Source organism: Thunnus thynnus, chromosome 22 (assembly GCF_963924715.1).
Source record: "Thunnus thynnus chromosome 22, fThuThy2.1, whole genome shotgun sequence".
NCBI lineage: Eukaryota > Metazoa > Chordata > Actinopteri > Scombriformes > Scombridae > Thunnus > Thunnus thynnus.
Window position 1 is genome coordinate 18,834,392 of NC_089538.1, and position 20,206 is coordinate 18,854,597.

General features: G+C 36.0%; 2 protein-coding genes across 2 annotated transcripts; both read right to left on the minus strand.

Annotated features, from left to right (window-relative positions):
• Positions 1-3,735: 3,735 nt before the first annotated feature.
• Positions 3,736-5,211, minus strand: LOC137175185 (complement C1q-like protein 4). The gene is made up of 3 exons (XM_067580891.1): positions 5,190-5,211; positions 4,834-4,965; positions 3,736-4,016 (listed from the first exon to the last, which is right to left on the minus strand). Exons 1-3 carry the CDS (start codon positions 5,209-5,211, stop codon positions 3,736-3,738), a joined length of 435 nt encoding a protein of 144 aa, XP_067436992.1.
• A 1,147-nt stretch (positions 5,212-6,358) lies between these two features.
• Positions 6,359-9,610, minus strand: LOC137174501 (complement C1q-like protein 4). The gene is made up of 3 exons (XM_067579829.1): positions 8,544-9,610; positions 8,273-8,398; positions 6,359-7,280 (listed from the first exon to the last, which is right to left on the minus strand). The coding sequence occupies exons 1-3, from the start codon at positions 8,626-8,628 to the stop codon at positions 7,003-7,005; spliced, it is 489 nt and encodes a 162-aa protein (XP_067435930.1). The 5' UTR covers positions 8,629-9,610; the 3' UTR covers positions 6,359-7,002.
• Positions 9,611-20,206: the final 10,596 nt, after the last annotated feature.

Sequence of the window (20,206 nt, forward strand, 5' to 3'; positions counted from 1 at the left end):
GAAACTTTTTCATTAAAGATTTTAATATAAAACGTGCTCACTTACACAAGATATGATGTAGAAAAGAAATAGGATGATGAGAATGTTTTCTTTTATATAGAGAGAACCAATGTGGCATTCACTGCCCTGGCAGAACACGATGGGTCCCATGGACCCTTTAGTGAGGACACAACTCTGGTTTACAACAAGGTGATTACAAACATTGGTGATGCCTACAATAGCTGTACAGGAAATCAAATTACCATCATAGCTTGTCCATACACAGTTTTTTAAGTTTGGAGGTTTATTGATAACCAGTGCAATTCTAGACCAATAAAACTTAAATTGAAAAACAATGAATATTTTAACTTCATGTAAGGTGAAAGCGGTCAATCTTAGTGACAGATTTATTGCACAAGTTGGTTCAGTCTTATCACTGCTTACATCTGCATTAAACTGCAGAGAAAAATAAGTAGTGTCTACTGGCTAGCTGGTAAACAGGGAGCACCTAGAAAGTTAAAGAAAAAAACAATATTTTTCTAAGGTGTTGATGGAGACCAAACCGGAGCTGAAAAACAGAGTTAATGTTGGACTTTCATTCATCAGATAACCAGAAACCCAACCAAGTCTTGCTGGTGTTGTCATTTTATCTTACTTGTAGTTTAAACTTCTTAAGTTTTCAAAAAAAAACATAGGTGTTGGATAGGATCTACTGTAATAATAATTAACTTTGTTACAATAAATACATGAATAAAATATGACTTGAAAATGATCAATAATACAAATAGAAAATGGTACTTCTATACACTTGGTAAGATTTGTATGCATTTTAATGCTAATTTCATTTCTGATTCAGTTCTCTTTGGACCAGTTCTATGTTTTGTGTACTTTCAATTTGATCCAATCATTAAGGCAAAAAAATTTAACTCTATGTTTTTCAGAGTTTTTCAGAAATCTTTAACATTTGAAAAATCTCATTTTGTTTCAGCAGGTATCTTCAGTGCACCTTTTGTAGGTGTATTATTTTACCTTCTTCTATCATGCTGGAGGACAACATGCATCAAGGCTGTTCCTGATGAAGAACTGCGAGAGCATTGTCATGACGGCTGATGACCAAAGTTTCTCCGGGTTCGGCTATGACACAGCTGATTATGGAGGAAATGAAGTATTTCTGGAGCTGCAGAAAGGAGATCAGGTGTGTGTGTGCCTGGGTGCAAAAACTCATGTTTGGGCAGCTGAGAGACGTATCACCTTCAGTGGCTTTCTGGTCCGTCCCATGTGAGAATCAACGACTCAAGAATGGTTTTTGTGGTTCAGTTTATTCCTGTCTGAATATACAGTATGTCCAAAAACCTGAGATGAATGAAGCATCTACTGTGCTACCAATAAAACTCAAACTTCGATTAAACAGATAGATGTTACTATTTTCAACCAAAATAAATCATTCGAAACATTAGTCCAATGAGTCTTGACTGTTTCATTTACAACTTCATGTCATAAACAATGACTAAAATATAAAAATCTAATGATTCACAGGGAATCAACCCTTTTATTTTGGACACTCCATGAGTTTTCATCCAAACAATAACAACAACAAAAAACAAATAAAATGTGAAGTTCCTTTCTTAATCTCAAAAGCTAAAATGGAGCAACAACATAATCCACATATATTTCACATATGGCATTGTTCAAATCCAATATAATCTCAGATTTTATTTTATGGTTTGTACACTCATCCATATGTCTCAGATCAACATACTGACAGGAAGGCTTTACATGTTTTACACTGTTTTACATCTTTTATCTCCATTGAGATTCTGAAAAAAAAGGTCCCAAGGCATAAATGCTCCATTTAATGTTCCAGTGATGGTGTTTGATACAGTGATAACTATGACGGTCTACAGATTTTACAGGTCTGATAAGACATTGGAGCGCCCCATTAGCACCATATGATGATGTCAGAACAGGTTTGTCTGTAGATTCTGTAATCTTTGGCCTTCAAGCAGGTGAGGTGGATGTAGGTTTAAATGTACAGAACGAGCTACATCACACAGATATGAGGCAGCAACACCTGTAAATATAAACAGTCACCTGATAGTGACTGTTTAGATGTCTTAAAAGTCATAATTTCTGCTCCTGTTTTCCATCAAACATGTTTTATTCGGGACAATGGAGGTAGAAGAAATATTGACATGAATTATTACTGCTGTATTATTGCCAATACAATATATATATGACTGCAAGTTAAATATAAATTAGTTGATATGGCACAACAAGTCCAAATGTCATTTACTATAAAGATATTGATAAAGCAGCATTAAGTTAACCATTTCCACACTTTGTCCTCTTAAGTTCTTTGTCTGAACGCACTAAAAGCATTCAGTTGTCCATCTAGCTAATGTCAAAAGCTTCTTTGATAAAGATGATAAGATTTAGGAATATTTTACCAAAATTGAAATACTGTAAGATGGGACTGTTACCACAGTTACCACTGTAGAAATACTGCAGAGCCTAATATTTATAACTGTATCTGCTCATGTATACAGACAGCTTTTCTCATAACATTTACTGGTGTGAGGAGACATTAAAACTTTTGGACACATCCAGTTCGCTGTAAAAACATGTAGGAAAACCTAAATCAAAATGAACAACAAAAAACAAAGACAAAATGTAGTTTCCATAGCTATCTCTCTCTTATGCTGATTCTCAAGGCAGTAACTACAAATAGACATATCACTGACAGTTTTTATGTGCGTTACAGCAGCTGTTGATCAGCCCAAACCTCAGGAAGCTCATGGCTGTCGATCAATACATGAACAGGCTTCTTGCCTACTACTCCTCTCGCACCGGGGCTCCAAGCTAACATTAGCCGAGAATGCAGGTAAAGGGTTTGGTGGATAAACAGAAGAGAGTGGGAGGGAGAGTAGCTCACTTTTGAGTCTCATGCTAGCACTAGCTTGGTTTCCAGAACTTGCATATTGTTGCTTTAAAAAAAAGAAGCAAATATTCTTCTATTGTAGAGGATGTAAGGGTGTAAGTATAATACTACGATTCTAGATCATGATGAATTTATATAATTAAATCTACTATCTATTTAATCTTTTAGCATGCCTAGTGTAGCCTAATATATAGGCTACAGTATGTTATCCATTGCAATATGTATTCAGATTAAATGTACTGTATTCAAAGTGTTCATGGTTTAGTTTGAGATGGTACAATAATTATTACAATAACAACTGAAGATTAATAAATATCTTTTTACACCCATTACTGTCCTAACCAACTATAACAACAAGAGGGAGCTGCTCTTACATCAGACTTTCAGAGGGTGCAGAGAGCAGTGTTTAGTCACCAAAGAAAGGAAAAGAGACAATGTAAAAAGTTTTTTTTGTTTTGCATTTATTGTTCTGAAGATGTTCACAAACTCTACTTTCATTAAAAGTTGCTTGATCTGTGTTTTTGAGGGGTTTTTTTCAATCAGTTTTTTTTATATATTGATAGTTGAAGTACACGTTTATGGCACAAAATCATACAAAAGCGTTTCAAAGAGCTTTACAAAGTGATAGAGCAGTAGGTAGACATGTTTATCTTATTTATTATATTATTATTATTATTATACTTTTGAATTTTCATATCAGCACATGCCTAACGACAGTGTCACAATCTAGGAGAACTGGTTTTACAAACATTACTATTATTGCACGAGTGTCTCTCCTCAGGATATAACCGTAATGTAAATGTGTGATGTCTGATCATCTACACAGTGAAGAGGAGAAAACCACTGAAGGTCGTGTGTGCATTATGGTTATCAAACACTCTGCCGTTCTCCCACAGTTCCAAGTGCACCTTATCGCCAGCAACCAGTTGCAGAACAACATTATTACTGGTAGTGTCTGAGGTGTCAGCTCCACAGAAATCAAAGGTTGAAACCTGAAGGACGCCATTCTTCATTAAAATGGCCCCTGTGTTATGAGTGTTGTAGCCATAGGTCTTGGAGCTGAAGTAGTAGAGACCGTTCACTGGTGCTGTGAAGATCCCTGCAACAATGCAAAAACAAGCAGATTCAAGAAGTTTTACTCAAATTACAATAGGTTTGAGTTTTATTGTTCACATTTTTCTGAAAGGCAGGGGCAAACCTTAGTGTGTGGAGCCAAAGAATTGTATTTTTTCAGAACCAGAGTTAGCTAACAGGAGACTCATAATATTACCAATTAATTTATGATTGAGAATAGTCGACAGAATATAAGCTACAATGTTTTTCCTTTATTTATAGTAAATATAATGTTACTTAGAGTTAGTTGGCCCAAACAATTGAATTTTGACTCAATCAATGAAACTATGTCCATTGTGCAACTTAAAGCATCATTAATGAAGTTCAATATTCACTCTCCTTTTAGCTCTATTTTGGTTTTTACTAACTCTTGAGGCAAATATCTGTCTCTTTAGCTATTAGATGCTTAACTATGTTCCTCAGTCACTGTCACTTTGTCTGCCTGCCATTTGGTGCTGTGCAGGTAGGGTACAATCAGTTTATCAGAGCCTTTTGCTGAAAAAGCTGCCTGATTCTACTGGAAACAAGGTTTATGAGAGTTGCTTTTTGGGCCACAAAAACCAAAACAATGATCCAAAATAGACGAAACACAGAACCGGGAAGAACAAAACAGCCGGCGGAGAATTATCTGTGGGCTCGTCAGTGAAACCAACAACTTTCACATTACACTTTGTTATTTGATCCACTGTTAACATCAAAATATTGATTAGTGCTGCTTTAAACACAAGAACACAGTAGAGACCTGAGTCAAACAGCATTAGCAAACACACACACACACAAACACACATCATAGTCTACAGTACCTGTATCTTCATTGTAACAACAGCCAGTGTTCGAGAAGACCCTTTTGAAAACCAGGATCTTGTCTGTGCAGGGTCCTTTGTAAACCTCACCACCATTTGACAAAGAGGCGGAAAACGCAATCTTAGGAGCAGCTGTGGAACATTAAAACCCTCACAGACGAGAAAACACACAGGTTGCAAATTTTACAATTCTTCAAACTTCCTCTAACACTACAACTCAGATTCCCACTAATGGCTGTTATTTCTCCTCACTGGGCAAGACACTGAACCTCAAATTGTTCCCGATGGCTGTGCCAGCGTTCGTGAGAGTTGGTGTGAATGTGCATTAGATTAGATCCTGATGAGCAGGTTTGCACCTTGCATGGCAGCCTCTGCCATCAGTGTATGAATGTGTGTGTGAATTGGTGAATGTTGACATGTATTGTAAAGCGTTTTGAGTGGTCGGAAGACTAGAAAGGCACTATATAAATACAGCATTTTAATCATTTTTTCTTGCCTGTTACTGGCCCCTTGGATGCCTCAGAATAATAAGACTCTAGTCTGTCATGGGTATAAATGCCTCATCCACATCAAAACTAACACTGGAATTCATGTTTATCACAGTTCACTTATTGATATATTCTCTATAAAATCCAGTTTCTACATCATTTCCTCACACATTAAGTTACTGAGGACATCTAAAAGTTGCTCTTTAATAAATCTTCATTAAAATCTTTAATGACAAAGTTTCATTCTACTTTTTCTCTTCTATTCCTCAATCTGGATTTGGCAGTCCTTCAGCTGGGTTTCCATGGCTTCCAGGTATGCTTTGAAGGCATCCATCTCTGCTGGTTGATCACTTGTGTTGGAATAGCAGGCAGACTAATTTTCTTTGCTCCGTCTCCAAAGCTATGACTTGTAAGGTCACTGTGGCTGCTTTTATATTGTTCAATCGATGATAATGTGTTGTCATGTGCCTCCTTTACCCAATTATATAGAACCTGTGGTGATGCTCTATCCCTGGCTGACACCATTGTTGTTATTTCATACACAATTGTGTGTTTTCTTGTGTTGCACAAAACAAGTAAGGAAATATGTCATATGATTAGGAAATTTTTATTTTTAAATTTTTATTCAGATTGAAACATCTCAATAACTATTTGATGGACTGCCATGAAACTCTGCAGAGACATTCATGGTGTCCAGATAATGATAAAGAATGAATGACTGTGGTGATCCCCTGACTTTTCCCTTATAGTCCAACATTTCAGTATTTCACCGTCAGGTTCACATAAGAATATGGATGTGTCGTGTTTCCTGGTTGGACTCTAATACAGAAGAAAAAAACACTACAAAAACACCACAACACTCTCTGCCTTTAAACTTGTGCTTTAATGACCTACAAGAGCTTTCTGAACTACATCAGCTCTACATGGAAGAAAAATAGTGAAGAAAACCACAGCTGGATACAAAATGTTCCGGATACTAAAATTAACAGGTACAACAGCAGAATAATTGTTGTAACTACAAGAGCTTTTTATGGGTCTTTACATCATTTTGGTTCAACTCCTACTGCAAATGTGTTGAATACAAAACCAATAACAGTACAGGACAACCCTCAAAATGAGCTCTAAAAATGAAAATGTTAAATTGTCTCTCAATTAAATAATAATGTTGACCTGAGACGTGTGGATGAGTGTACAAACCATAAAATAAAATCTGAGATTATACTGACAAATGTTCAGTAACACTGACAGTGATACCAAACAACAAGTTAGATTTATATATGATTGAACAATGCCATAGGTGCAATATATATGGATTATGTTGTGGTTCCATTTTAGCTGCTGAAATTAAGAAAGGAACTTTATATTTTACTCATTTGTTGTTATTGTTTGGATGAAAGCTCATGGAGTTACCAAAATGGCTTGATCTTCTGTGAATCATTAGATTTTTATACTTTTCGTCACTTTTTATGACATGAAGTTGAAAATGAAACAGTCAAGACTCATTGGACTAATGTTTCAATGATTTATTTTGGTTGAATATAGTAACATCTATCTGTTTAATCGAAATTTGAGTTTTATTGGTAGCACAGTAGATGCTTCATTGATCTCATGTTTTTGGATTTACAGTATATTCAGGCAGGAATAAACTGAAACACAAAAACCATTCTGGGGTCATTGATTCTCACATCTGACGGACCAGAAAGCCACTGAAGTTGGTATGGCATGATCCCCAAACATGAGTATTTGCAACCAGGCGCACAAAAACCTGATCACCTTCCTTCAGCTGCAGGAATGCTGCATTTCCTCCATTGTCAGCTGTGTCATAGCTTGATTTGTGATCATGCGTCATGACAATGGTCTTGCAGTTCTTCATCAGGAACAGCTTTGATGGATGTTCTCCTCCAGCATGATAGAAGAAGGTAAAATAATAAAGACCTGCAACAGGTGCACTGAAGATACCTGCAGAAACAAAATGGGTTTTTTCAATTATTAAAAGTTTTTGAAAAGCTCTGAAAGACCTAGGGTTAAAAAAAACTGAATCAGAAATTGAATTAGCACTAAAATGCATACAAATCTTACCAAGTGTATAGAAGTACCATTTTTTATTTTTATTCTTCATTATTTTCAAGTCATATATTATTTATATTTTTATTGTAACATAGTAAATTATTATCACAATAGATCTTACCCAACACCTGTTTTTTTGAGTTTAAATAACTTCAAATAAGATAAAATGACAATACCTGCATAAACACATGAAGACATAAATATTGTTAATACTGTAGAAACTTATAACATACTGATTATATGTTGGGTTTTCAAAGATTTGTTTATCTTTAGGAAGATCTTGTTGCAATATCATTTGCAGAAAGTTCTGATCATGTCTCTCTTTAAAGCTGCATTAATTACTTTGTTTGGCTTCTGGCAGGCAGAAGAAATCTACAACAAGCTGAAAAACAAAAGCCTCCGATGTGAAGTTGTTATAGCCAAGAAGTGCCTATTACACATCCAGCATACATGGAGCAGTATTAACATGTATTTTGGGTCGGGTTTCTAGCTATCTGATGAGTGAAAATCCAATATTAACTCTCTTTTTTTAGCTCTGTAACTTTCTAGATGCTCTTTGTTTACCAGCTAGCCAGTAGCCACTACCCTTTTTTTCTCTGCAGTTTAATGCAGATGTAAGCAGTGATAAGACTAACAATAAATCTCTGTCACTATGACTGTCCGCTTTCACCTTACATGAAGTTCAAATATTCATTGTTGATGTAAAAAATATTAATTACTCATGTTTTTTGTTTCAGTATATAGTTGAGTTGTATTAGTCTAGAATTGCACTGGTTATTAGTAAATCCAAAGCTTCAGAAACTGTGACAAGCCATGAAACTAACCAAATCAAACCAAACAATCAAATAGATGATTATGATTGGGGCATTATATAATGATCTTACCTGAGCAGCTATTGTAGGCATCACCAATGTTTGTAATCACCTCGTTGTAAACCAGAGTTGTGTCCATGTTGAAGGGTCCATGGGCCCCACCGTCTGCCACAGCTGTGAATGCCACCATGGTTCTCTCTATATAAAACAAAACATTCTCATTATCATATTTTGTAAATGTATTTCTTTTCTATGTCTTGTCTTGTGTATTTTATCAAAATACAAACATTGCTTAAAGAGAAAATTCCTCATTAAAATCTTTAATGAGAAAGATTCTTTCTACCTTTTCTCTTCAGTTCCTCAATCTGGATTTGGCTGTCCTTCAGCTGGGCTGCCATGGCTTCCAGGTATTCTTTGAAGGCATCCATCTCTGTCGGTTGATCACTTGTGTTTGGATAGCTGGCGGACTGATTTTCTTTGCTCTGTCTCCAAAGCTGTGATTTGTAAGGTCACTGTGGCTGCTTTTATATTCTTCAGTCGATGATAATGTGTTGTCACATGCCCCCCTTATGCAATTATAAAGTATCTGTGGTGGTGCTCTGTTCCTGGCTGATTTCTGAATAATTTCCTCAGGAAAACGTGGGCTGGAACCAAGTTGTTAACTGGTTTGCAAAATATTTACCAAGTATTGAGCAAAACAGAAGCAGGAATTGAGCCTCCTTTACCCAATTATAAAGATCGCCAGGGGACAACCTCACAGGTGCTTTCATGGCTTTTAGACTCTTGACTTGCGTCGTTTGACATTCAACACAGCTATTGCTCAATCAATCTTCCGCAACTGCGTAAACAAATTGGAGTGGGGTTGTTTATTTCTATAACTTTTGAATCGGCAAAGTAATACATATTTTCCTCTGAGATGCAGTGGGAGTATAAAGTACAATAAAATGGAAATTGCCTAATCAGTTTAAGTACAAGTGCCGCAAAATTGTACTTAAATCAATTCTTACAGTAGTTACTTTCTACTGTTGGGCTGCAGAATTAAAGAATTTTCAGTTATTGCTGTTGCTTAATCAATCTCACTGATCACTTGTGTTGGAATAGCAGGCGGACTAATTTTCTTTGCTCCGTCTCCAAAGCTGTCATTTGTAAGGTCACTGTGGCTGCTTTCATATTGTTCGATCGATGATAATGTTTTGTCATGTGCCTCCTTTACCCAATTGTAAAGAATCTAAGAGGAATTCATTAACATTGACATCACAGCACTACTGTGCCAAAGGACAACTTCGCAGATGCTTGTATGGCTTTTAGACGCTTGACTTGTGTCATTGTTTGACATTCAACACAGCTATTGCTCAATCAATCCTCTGCAATTGCGTTGGGGTGGGGTTGTATATTTCTATAACTTTTGGGTCAGGAAATATTTTCCCCTGAAATGCATTGGAAGTATAAAGTATAATAAAATGGAAATTGCTTAATCAGTTAAAGTACAAGTGCCTCAAAATTGTACTTGAGTCAGTTATCACTGATCTTGTGCAATCAGCAGTAAAAATATTTCTTGATTTGCAGATTAAATAGTGAAACAAATATATATAATCATCTTATAAAATATGAGTTGTTCTTATAAAACTACCCACGAACTATAAAGCTGCAACATTAAAATGCTGCTTACACATTACATGTAAGTACATTCACATATACAGTACATACATAAATATCTACACACACACCCACATATAAGACAGCAGAACTAAACCACAGTATGATACACAGAACAGATGTTACCAACATGAAGTGAAGAGCAAGTGATCATGAGTTGTTCTCCAAATTAAAAGAAAACATTTGTTGGTCCATGCACTCCAGAATGACCAGTACTCCCAGGAAATTGTGATTTTGCAATCGCAATTGTTAACGCAAATTCAAGAAATCTATGCAATATTTGCGAGAGCTTGCAATTTTGCTAAATTACCACAACTTTTCCGCATGAAACGGCCAAATCAACAGTCTGCTTGTGATTTGGACCAATTGTCGCATTTTGTGTTGTGGTAATTTATGTCATCACAGTGCATTCATGTAGAAGATGTTTATTTAATAAAGGCTTATAAATGGAACTCAAATACAGTATTCTCTTTTTATATAACTTTGAGCCTGTTCTCATGTTCAGAGAGTAAATTAAAACATTAGCACTGAAATATAGGTGTTTCTGTGATATGCAGTATGCTTTTTATTTTTTTATCAAAGGAAGTGATTACATATGACTCTTCATTTGTAGAAGTTTAATAAAAGTTGTATTATTTTCCTTTGCATGCAATTTTTCTCAATTCCCGCAATTTCACCACAATAAGAACACATAAAGCACTACAAGTTGTATTGCAATTTTTGAGAAAAGCTGCTGCAAAATCAAACATTTTTGGCTATAACAATCACCAAAAAACTCCTGGAGAAACTCTGGAGGGACTGAATGACACACAAAAGCTTTTGCTGATCTGATGCCTCTATCAGCAGCTGTGAGAAAGCCGACATCATTTGTCTGTTCTCTCCATAATCCTTATGAATCGCTTCTAAAAACTGATTTCTTTTCGCACGTAGTGGGGGGCTTGTCAGACAGCTTCAGGAAGGAAGGGAGGCAACTTACCACTTATTCAGAAACTTGGGTTTGTTGCGTTCCGTTGAAAAATGATAGGGTTCCATTGTACTCTTTATTTTTTTCTTTCTGATAAACACCTGTTTAACAAAGATGTGTGATCATCAAAGATTGTGCTGTCAGGAGGTGAGCTGCAGTAACCAACACTGGATGGACCGGTTGTTAAGAATCACTGATTTGAGACACATTTTGTGCCCACAGTCAAAAAAAGAAGAAGAAAGAAAGACAGTGCAGCCTATACTCTACATACATTGGCCAAAAATAAAAACATACATGGTAAATCAAAGTAAATATTAAATAATATTAAATAAAACAGCTTACAGAAATATATCTCTACTTCCAAGGAAAATCAAGTTTTCTAGACTGCTTTCAGTCTGTTGCCCAGTGGTAGAAAGCAACTACTATAAGAATTGACTCAAGTACAATTTTGAAGCACTTGTACTTTAACTGATTAGGCTATTTCCATTTTATTGTAATTTACACTTTCACTGCATCTCAGATGAAAATATTTCTTACTTTGTTTTCAAACGTTATACAAATATATAATCAGCTTATGAAATAGCTGTTGAATAGCATAGTTTGTGTTAAACAATGAGGTGGGAGTTGCACCAACTTGTTTACTCAAGAAACAGAAGACTGGTTGAGCAATAGTTATGTTGAATGTCAAAGAATGGTCAAGCCTGAGCTCTCCCAGAAGCCACAAAATTTTGGATTTGGGGGCTCTTGAAAAACTGGTAGTTGATTAGTCAGTTCATCGATTAGTCGATTGACAGAAAAATAGACGCCAGCTATTTTGCTAATTGATTAATCGTTTTTTTTTGTCATTTTCTCCAAAATTCTCTGGTTCCAGCCTCTCAAATGAATATAATACGAATGAATATTTTCTGGTTGATCTCCTGTGACTGTAAACTGAAAATCTTTGGATTGTGGACTGTTGGTCGGGACAAAACAAGACATTTAAGGATGTTATCTTGGGCTTTGGGAAACAGAAATCAACATTTTGTATAGACCAAACAACTAATTTGAGATAATCCACAATGAAAATAATCGTTAGTTGCAATCGTATATATTTGTAAAACTTTTGAATCTGTAAAGTAAGAAATATTTTTACTGTTGATTGCACAAGATCAGTGTGATCTTCTTAGCCAGTGAGGTGTGGCTAAGAAGATATCAACATAAATTTCTCAGGAAAGTATGGGAGTAATATCAGCTTTACCGGTTTGCAGTAGATTCACCAAGCGTTGAGCAATAGCTGTGTCAAAAGTCAAACAACCACACAAGTCAATAAATAAGAGTTCAAACTCTTACATAAAGAATAAGGCTGGCGATTTTCTATATTTTTCTTATTGTAGAAGTAAAAAACATCACAGTCAACCGAAAGACATGAGAGAGCTGGGGTGCATGTAACCATGAAGTCAAAATCCAAAGCACAAAAAGGGATTCGCACATCCAAATCAATTAGATATTTTGTTTTTATTTTGTTTAAATTGTCCAATACAAGCACAGGGACATTTTACACTGAAGAAGGCATCTTGTGTGCGAACACCTTTTTGCGCACTGCTTTCTATTTTTCTTATCGTCAACAAACCTCAGGTGCAGAGCCAAACCAACAATGAACTCATCCTACTTACAAGTGTTGTTTGTGTATCCAAAGTCTGATATATCTTATTCCTCTTTGCTTTCCAAAAACGAAGGAACATGTCACCCAGTGTAACGGTGTGGCTCATTGATGTGTTCCACAAGGTCTACGGCATGGAGGAATATGGTATATCAGGCTTTGGATAAAAAAACAATACTTGTAAGTAGGATCAATTCATTGTTGGTGTGTCCCCGCACATTAGATTTGTTGGCAATAAGAAAAAGATAGAAAACCACCAACCACGCTAGCAGCTCTGTGAGACTGTGCTTTAGCACAGTGGTGCTTTGAGCTGAATGCTAACATCAGCCTGCTAACTTTCTCACAATAACATTTTGCAGGTTTTGTGTTTATCTGGTTGACTATCTTAGTTTAGCGTGTTACCATGCTAATATTTGGTAATTAACGCTAAACACAAAATACTGTTGAAGCTGAAGGGATGTCAGGTATTTGCAGGTGCAGGTATTTGGTCATAAACCAAAGTATTGCACAAATTAAAATTTTGGCCTGATGACAGTTTCTCCAGCTTGACTCCAGACTGAAGACATGCACATTAGGTTAACTGGCAACTCTAAATTGCCTGTAGAATGTGAAGGTTTTGCTCAATACCCGGTAAATCTTCTGCAAACCAGTAAACAAGTTGATCCATCCATTTTCCACCGCTTATCCTGGACTGGGTCGCAGTGGCATCAGACTGAGTAAGGAAACCCAGACATCCCTCATCTCCTTCAGATACTGTTCTGTTGGCTCGTATCACGTGCACGCACCTTGTTTTTATGTAAGCAGGTTTTGAGAGTAATTAAACACCATATGCAAACCAGTAAACAAGTTGGTGCAAGCCCATGTTTCCCTGAGAAAATTATTCAGAAATGTTATCAGCCAGGAACATATTTTCCAACTGCCACAGATTCTTTATATTTGGGTAAAGGAGGCATGTGACAACACATTATCGCCGATAGAACAACATAAAAGCTGCCACAGTGACCTTACAAGTCACAGCTTTGGAGACTGAGAAAAAGAAAATTAGTCCACCCGCTATCCCAAAACAAGTGATCAACCAACAGAGATGGATGCCTTGAAAAAAAAAGTGTAAGATGTGGAAGCCCAGCTGATACAAGATAGAATGAAACTTTTTCATTAAGGATTTTAATATAGAAAGTGCTCACTTACACAAGATATGATGTAGAAAAGAAATGCATTTACAAAATAGGATGATGAGAATGTTTTCTTTTATATAGAGAGAACCAATGTGGCATTCACTGCCCTGGCAGAACACAGTGGGGCCCATGGACCCTTTAGTGAGGACACAACTCTGGTTTACAACAAGGCGATTACAAACATTGGTGATGCCTACAATAGCTGTACAGGAAATCACATTACTATCATGGCTTGTCCATACACAGTTTTTTAAGTTTGGGGGTTTATTGATAACCAGTGCAATTCTAGACCAATAAAACTTAAAATGAAAAACAATGAATATTTTAACTTAATGTAAAGTGAAAGCGGTCAATCTTAGTGACAGATTTATTGCACAAGTAGGTTCAGTCTTATCGCTGCTTACATCTGCATTAAACTGCAGAGAAAAATAAGTAGTGTCTACTGACTAGCTGGTAAACAGAGAGCACCTAGAAAGTTAAAGAAAAAAACAATATTTTCCTAAGGTGTTGATGGAGACCAAACCAGAGCTGAAAAACAGAGTTAATGTTGGACTTTCATTCATCAGATAGCCAGAAACCCAACCAAGTCTTGCTGGTGTTGTCATTTTATCTTACTTGTAGTTGTTTAAACTTCTTAAGTTTTCAAAAAAAACATAGGTGTTAGATAGGATCTACTGTAATAATAATTAACTTTGTTACAATAAATACATGAATAAAATGATCAATAATATAAATAGAAAATGGTACTTCTATACACTTGGTAAGATTTGTGTGCATTTTAATGCTAATTTCATTTCTGATTCAGTTTTCTTTGGACCAGTTTTATGTTTTGTGTACTTTCAATTTGATCCAATCTTCAGTGCACCTGTTGCAGGTGTTTATTATTTTACCTTCTTCTATCATGCTGGAGGACAACATGCATCAAGGCTGTTCCTGATGAAGAACTGCGAGAGCATTGTCATGACGGCTGATGACCAAAGTTTCTCCGGGTTTGGCTATGACACAGCTGATAATGGAGGAAATGCAGTATTTCTGGAGCTGCAGAAAGGAGATCAGGTGTATGTGCGTCTGGGTGCAAAAACTCATGTTTGGGCAGCTGAGAGACGTACCACCTTCAGTGGCTTTCTGGTCCGTCCCATGTGAGAATCGACGACTCAAGAATGGTTTTTGTGGTTCAGTTTATTCCTGTCTGAATATACAGTATGTCCAAAAACCTGAGATGAATGAAGCGTCTACTGTGCTACAAATAAAACTCAAATTTCGATTAAACAGATAGATGTTACTATTTTCAACCAAAATAAATCATTCGAAACATTAGTCCAATGAGTCTTGACTGTTTCATTTACAACTTCATGTCATAAACAATGACTAAAATATAAACATCTAATGATTCACAGGGAATCAACCCTTTTATTTTGGATACTCCATGAGTTTTCATCCAAACAACAAAAAACAAATGAAATGTAAAGTTCTTAATCTCAAAAGCTAAAATGGAACCACAACATAATCCACATATATTTCACATATGGCATTGTTCAAATCCAATATAATCTCAGATTTTATTTTATGGTTTGTACACTCATCCACATGTCTCAGATCAACATGCTGACAGGAAGGCTTTATATGTTTTACACTGTTACACTATAATGATGTTTTATGGTGTGACAACCCTGTGGTTAAAGGGGACCTATTATGCTTTTCCTTATTTTCATTCACATATATATATATATATATATATATATATATATATATATATATATATTATTACAATGCCAGATGTACATGTTAAACATGGCCAAAGTTACAAAATTATGAGGTAAACATATGTAGATATTATCCCTGTGAGCAAAAAGGATTGGCTTTAGACTGCTGTGAACCCCCTTTTTTCTCCTTTTAACCTGAGCCGATGTCGTCTCTTGACAGATTTCTTTATATGGTCATCTGTTCACTACTCTGCTCCGCCAACACTACGGCATTTTTACATTGTTTTGAGGGTAGTCAAACCGAGCCATGACTTGAGTTGAGCTGGCATGCTGTGGGTGTTTTTCCATTACACAGCACGGCAAGGTAAAATAAGTAGTTTACCTTTACATCATCACTGTGGCTGTTTCTGCTTGTACTATTCCTCCCTGCATTATTTCTAACTGATCCACTGAACAAAGCTCCAAATATCTCCATATCTTGTTGTTGCGACTGGTTTTTAGCACCATAGAGCTTGAAATGAGTATAATAGGTCCCCTTTAAGGTCTTTTTAGGTTTAGGCAAACAACCCACTTGGTTCAGTTTAGTGAAAGATCATGGTTTGGCTTAAAATTATCACTTGAAACGTTATTAATACTTACTTAAAGTTATGCAACCTCTGTCATGATGCAAAGATGAAAGAGAAGATGAACAGACTTTTACACTTGTCCTGTTTTGAAAGGGAATTCGCACCATTAAAGCAGAACGTAAATTGCACTTTTGTCTAGCTTGTCTGTCAGTCTCTCGCTCACACTCTCTCCTGCTGTCTCTGGCTGTTGGAAGCGTCAAAATTATTTTCTCTGGCATTTATCAATTTTCAGTCTTTTTGAACTCCTCATCATGAGTGACAGCAGTAATTCTTGGCTGCCTGATCAATACTGTATTTCTTGTAAAAGCAGGATGTTGTAGGACAAAAAACACATTGCACCTTTCATGCAAGACTGTAAATAAGATGATAAATTGCACATTATTGATGGATTACAGATGTGTTGAATTGATGAAGTATACCCTGGCTGATACTTGATTTTTGAAGCTGACACCACTATTGATATTTTTGAGAATTTAGAAGATGTTAGCTTTTTTTTGTTTGTTTGTTTTTACATGAATACATAATATAAACAAACCTTTTCAGTAAGGATCCCTTACATCTTTTTTTTTTTTTTTTTTTAAAAACATGCAAGTGACTAGTTGATGTACTAAGTGGAACATTACTGTTAAAAAATAAACTTCAGTGCTCTCTGGTGGACAAACTATATAATGGAAACTGTTTCTATATTACCTTTACTTTTAGTTCTTCTGAAAAGGTATGTCCAAAGACTTTAAAGGGTCAGTTCATCTACTTCACAGGTAGTTTTATAAAAACTGTTTTTATTTTTGTTGTTTTGTATCTATAAAGTTTCTCATAATTATTTTGTTATTTGACAACTTTAGTGATTCTGGTATCAAAAGACACACAGAAGAGTCACAACAACTTCTCTCATATAAATAGATTTGTTAACAATATGTACACATAATAACGATTCTGCAATTTTCTTATAATTCTGATGGATTCTCTGTAAGATGATTGATAACAGTTGAACCAACTCAGCAAAGTCTTAATGTTTCCAGTGATGGTGTTTGATACAGTGATAACTATGACGGTCTACAGATTTTACAGGTCTGATAAGACATTGGAGCGCCCCATAAGCACCATATGATGATGTCAGAACAGGTTTGTCTGTAGACTCTGTAATCTTTGGCCTTCAAGCAGGTGAGGTGGATGTAGGTTTAAATGGACAGAACGAGCCACATCACACAGATATGAGGCAGCAACACCTGTAAATATAAACAGTCACCTGATAGTGACTGTTTAGATGTCTTAAAAGTCATAATTTCTGCTCCTGTTTGACTTCAAACATGTTTTATTCGGGACAATGGAGGTAGAAGTAATATTGACATGAATTATTACTGCTGTATTATTGCCAATACAATATATATATGACTGCAAGTTAAATATAAATTAGTTGATATGGCACAACGAGTCCAAATGTCATTTACTATAAAGATATTGATAAAGCAGCATTAAGTTAACAATTTCCATACTTTGTCTTTTTAAGTTCTTTGTCTGAACACACTAAAAGCATTCAGTTGTCCATCTAGCTAATGTCAACAGCTTTTTGATTAAGATGATGAGATTTAGGAATATTTTACCAAAATTGAAATACTGTAAGATGGGACTGTTACCACAGTTACCACTGTAGAAATAATAATATTTATACTGTATCTGCTCATGCATACAGACAGCTTTTCTCATAACATTTACTGGTGTCAGGAGACATTAAAACTTTTGGACACATCCAGTTCACTGTAAAAACATGTAGGAAAACCCAAATCAAAATGAACAACAAAAAACAAAGACAAAATGTAGTTTTCATAGCTATCTCTCTCTTATGCTGATTCTCAAGGCAGTAACTACAAATAGATATATCACTGACAGTTTTTATGTGCTTTACAGCAGCTGTTGATCAGCCCAAACCTCAGGAAGCTCATGGCTGTCGATCAATACATGAAACGGCTTCTTGCCTACTACTCCTCTCGTACCGGGGCTCCAAGCTAACATTAGCCGAGAATGCAGGTAAAGGGTTTGGTGGAAAAACAGAGAAGACAGAGGGAGGGGAGGAAGGAGAGTAGCTCGCTTTTGAGTCTCATGCTAGCACTAGCTTGGTTTCCAGAACTTGCATATTGTGGCTTTAAAAAAAAGAAGCAAATATTCTTCTATTGTAGAGGATGTAAGGGTGTAAGTATAATAGTACGATTCTAGATCATGATGAATTTATATACTTAAATCTACTATCTATTTCATCTTTTAGCATGCCTAGTGTAGCCTAATATATAGGCTACAGTATGTTATCCATTGCAATATGTATTCAGATTAAATGTACTGTATTCAAAGTGTTCATGGTTTAGTTTGAGATGGTACAATAATTATTACAATAACAACTGAAGATTAATAAATATCTTTTTACACCCATTACTGTCCTAACCAACTATAACAACAAGAGGGAGCTGCTCTTACATCAGACTTTCAGAGGGTGCAGAGAGCAGTGTTTAGTCACCAAAGAAAGGAAAAGAGACAATGTAAAAAGTTCTTTTTGTTTTGCATTTGTTGTTCTGAAGATGTTCACAAACTCTACTTTCATTAAAAGTTGCTTGATGTGTACGATTATTTTTGAGGATTTTTTTTCAATCAGTTTTTTTAATATATTGATAGTTGAAGTTCACGTTTATGGCACAAAATCATACAAAAGCGTTTCAAAGAGCTTTACAAAGTGATAGAGCAGTAGGTAGACATGTTTATCTTATTTGAGCCAAGATGATTATAATTTTGAATTTTCATATCAGCACATGCCTAACGACAGTGTCACAATCTAGAGGAACTGGTTTTACAAACATTACTATTATTGCACGAGTGTCTCTCCTCAGGATATAACCGTAATGTAAATGTGTGATGTCTGATCATCTACACAGTGAAGAGGAGAAAACCACTGAAGGTCGTGTGTGCATTATGATCAAATACTCTGCCGTTCTCCCACAGTTCCAAGTGCACCTTATTGCCAGCAACCAGTTGCAGAACAGCATTATTACTGGTAGTGTCTGAGGTGTCAGCTCCATGGAAATCAAAGGTTGAAACCTGAAGGACGCAATTCTTCATTAAAATGGCCCCTGTGTTATGAGTGTTGTAGCCATAGGTGTTGAAGCTGAAGTAGTAGAGACCGTTCACTGGTGCTGTGAAGATCCCTGCAACAATGCAAAAACAAGCAGATTCAAGAAGTTTTACTCAAATTACAAATAGCTTTGAGTTTTATTGTTCACATTTTTCTGAAAGGCAGTTGCAAACCTTAGTGTGTGGAGCCAAAGAATTGTATTTTATCAGAACCAGAGTTAGCTAACAGGAGACTCATAATATTACCAATTCATTTATGATTGAGAATAGTCAACAGAATATGAGCTACAATGTTTTTCCTTTATTTATAGTAAATATAATGTTACTTAGAGTTAGTTGGCCCAAACAATTGAATTTTGACTCAACCAATGAAACTATGTCCATTGTGCAACTTAAAGCATCATTAATGAAGTTCAATATTCACTCTCCTTTTAGCTCTATTTTGGTTTTTACTAACTCTTGAGGCAAATATCTGTCTCTTTAGCTATTAGATGCTTAACTATGTTCCTCAGTCACTGTCACTTTGTCTGCCTGCCATTTGGTGCTGTGCAGGTAGGGTACAATCAGTTTATCAGAGCCTTTTGCTGAAAAAGCTGCTTGCATCTACTGGAAAGAAGGTTTATGAGAACAGCTTTTCAGGCCACAAAAACCAAAACAATGATCCAAAATAGACGAAACACAGAACCGGGAAGAACAAAACAGCCGGCGGATAATTATCTGTGGGCTTGTCAGTGAAGCCGACAACTTTCACAGTACACTTTGTTATTTGATCCACTGTTAACATCAAAATATTGATTAGTGCTGCTTTAAACACAAGAACACAGTAGAGACCTGAGTCAAACAGCATTAGCAAACACACACACACACAAACACACATCATAGTCTACAGTACCTGTATCTTCATTGTAACAACAGCCAGTGTTCGAGAAGACCCTTTTGAAAACCAGGATCTTGTCTGTGCAGGGTCCTTTGTAAACCTCACCACCATTTGAAAAAGAGGTGGAAAACGCAATCTTAGGAGCAGCTGTGGAACATTAAAACCCTCACAGACAAGAGCACACAGGTTGCAAATCTTACAATTCTTCAAACTTCTTCTAACACTACAGCTCAGATTCCCACTAATGGCTGT

Coding starts and splice junctions, on each gene's coding strand:
- LOC137175185 (XM_067580891.1), bottom strand. CDS start 5,211: ATGGCAGAGGCTGCCATGCAAG. Junction 4,966..5,189: donor GGCAGAGGCTGCCATGCAAG/GTGCAAACCTGC, acceptor AATGTTCCACAG/CTGCTCCTAAGATTGCGTTT. Junction 4,017..4,833: donor TTGTTACAATGAAGATACAG/GTACTGTAGACT, acceptor GCATTGTTGCAG/GGATCTTCACAGCACCAGTG.
- LOC137174501 (XM_067579829.1), bottom strand. CDS start 8,628: ATGGATGCCTTCAAAGAATACCTGGAAGCCATGGCAGCCCAGCTGAAG. Junction 8,399..8,543: donor TGAGGAACTGAAGAGAAAAG/GTAGAAAGAATC, acceptor TGTTTTATATAG/AGAGAACCATGGTGGCATTC. Junction 7,281..8,272: donor TGCCTACAATAGCTGCTCAG/GTAAGATCATTA, acceptor TTGTTTCTGCAG/GTATCTTCAGTGCACCTGTT.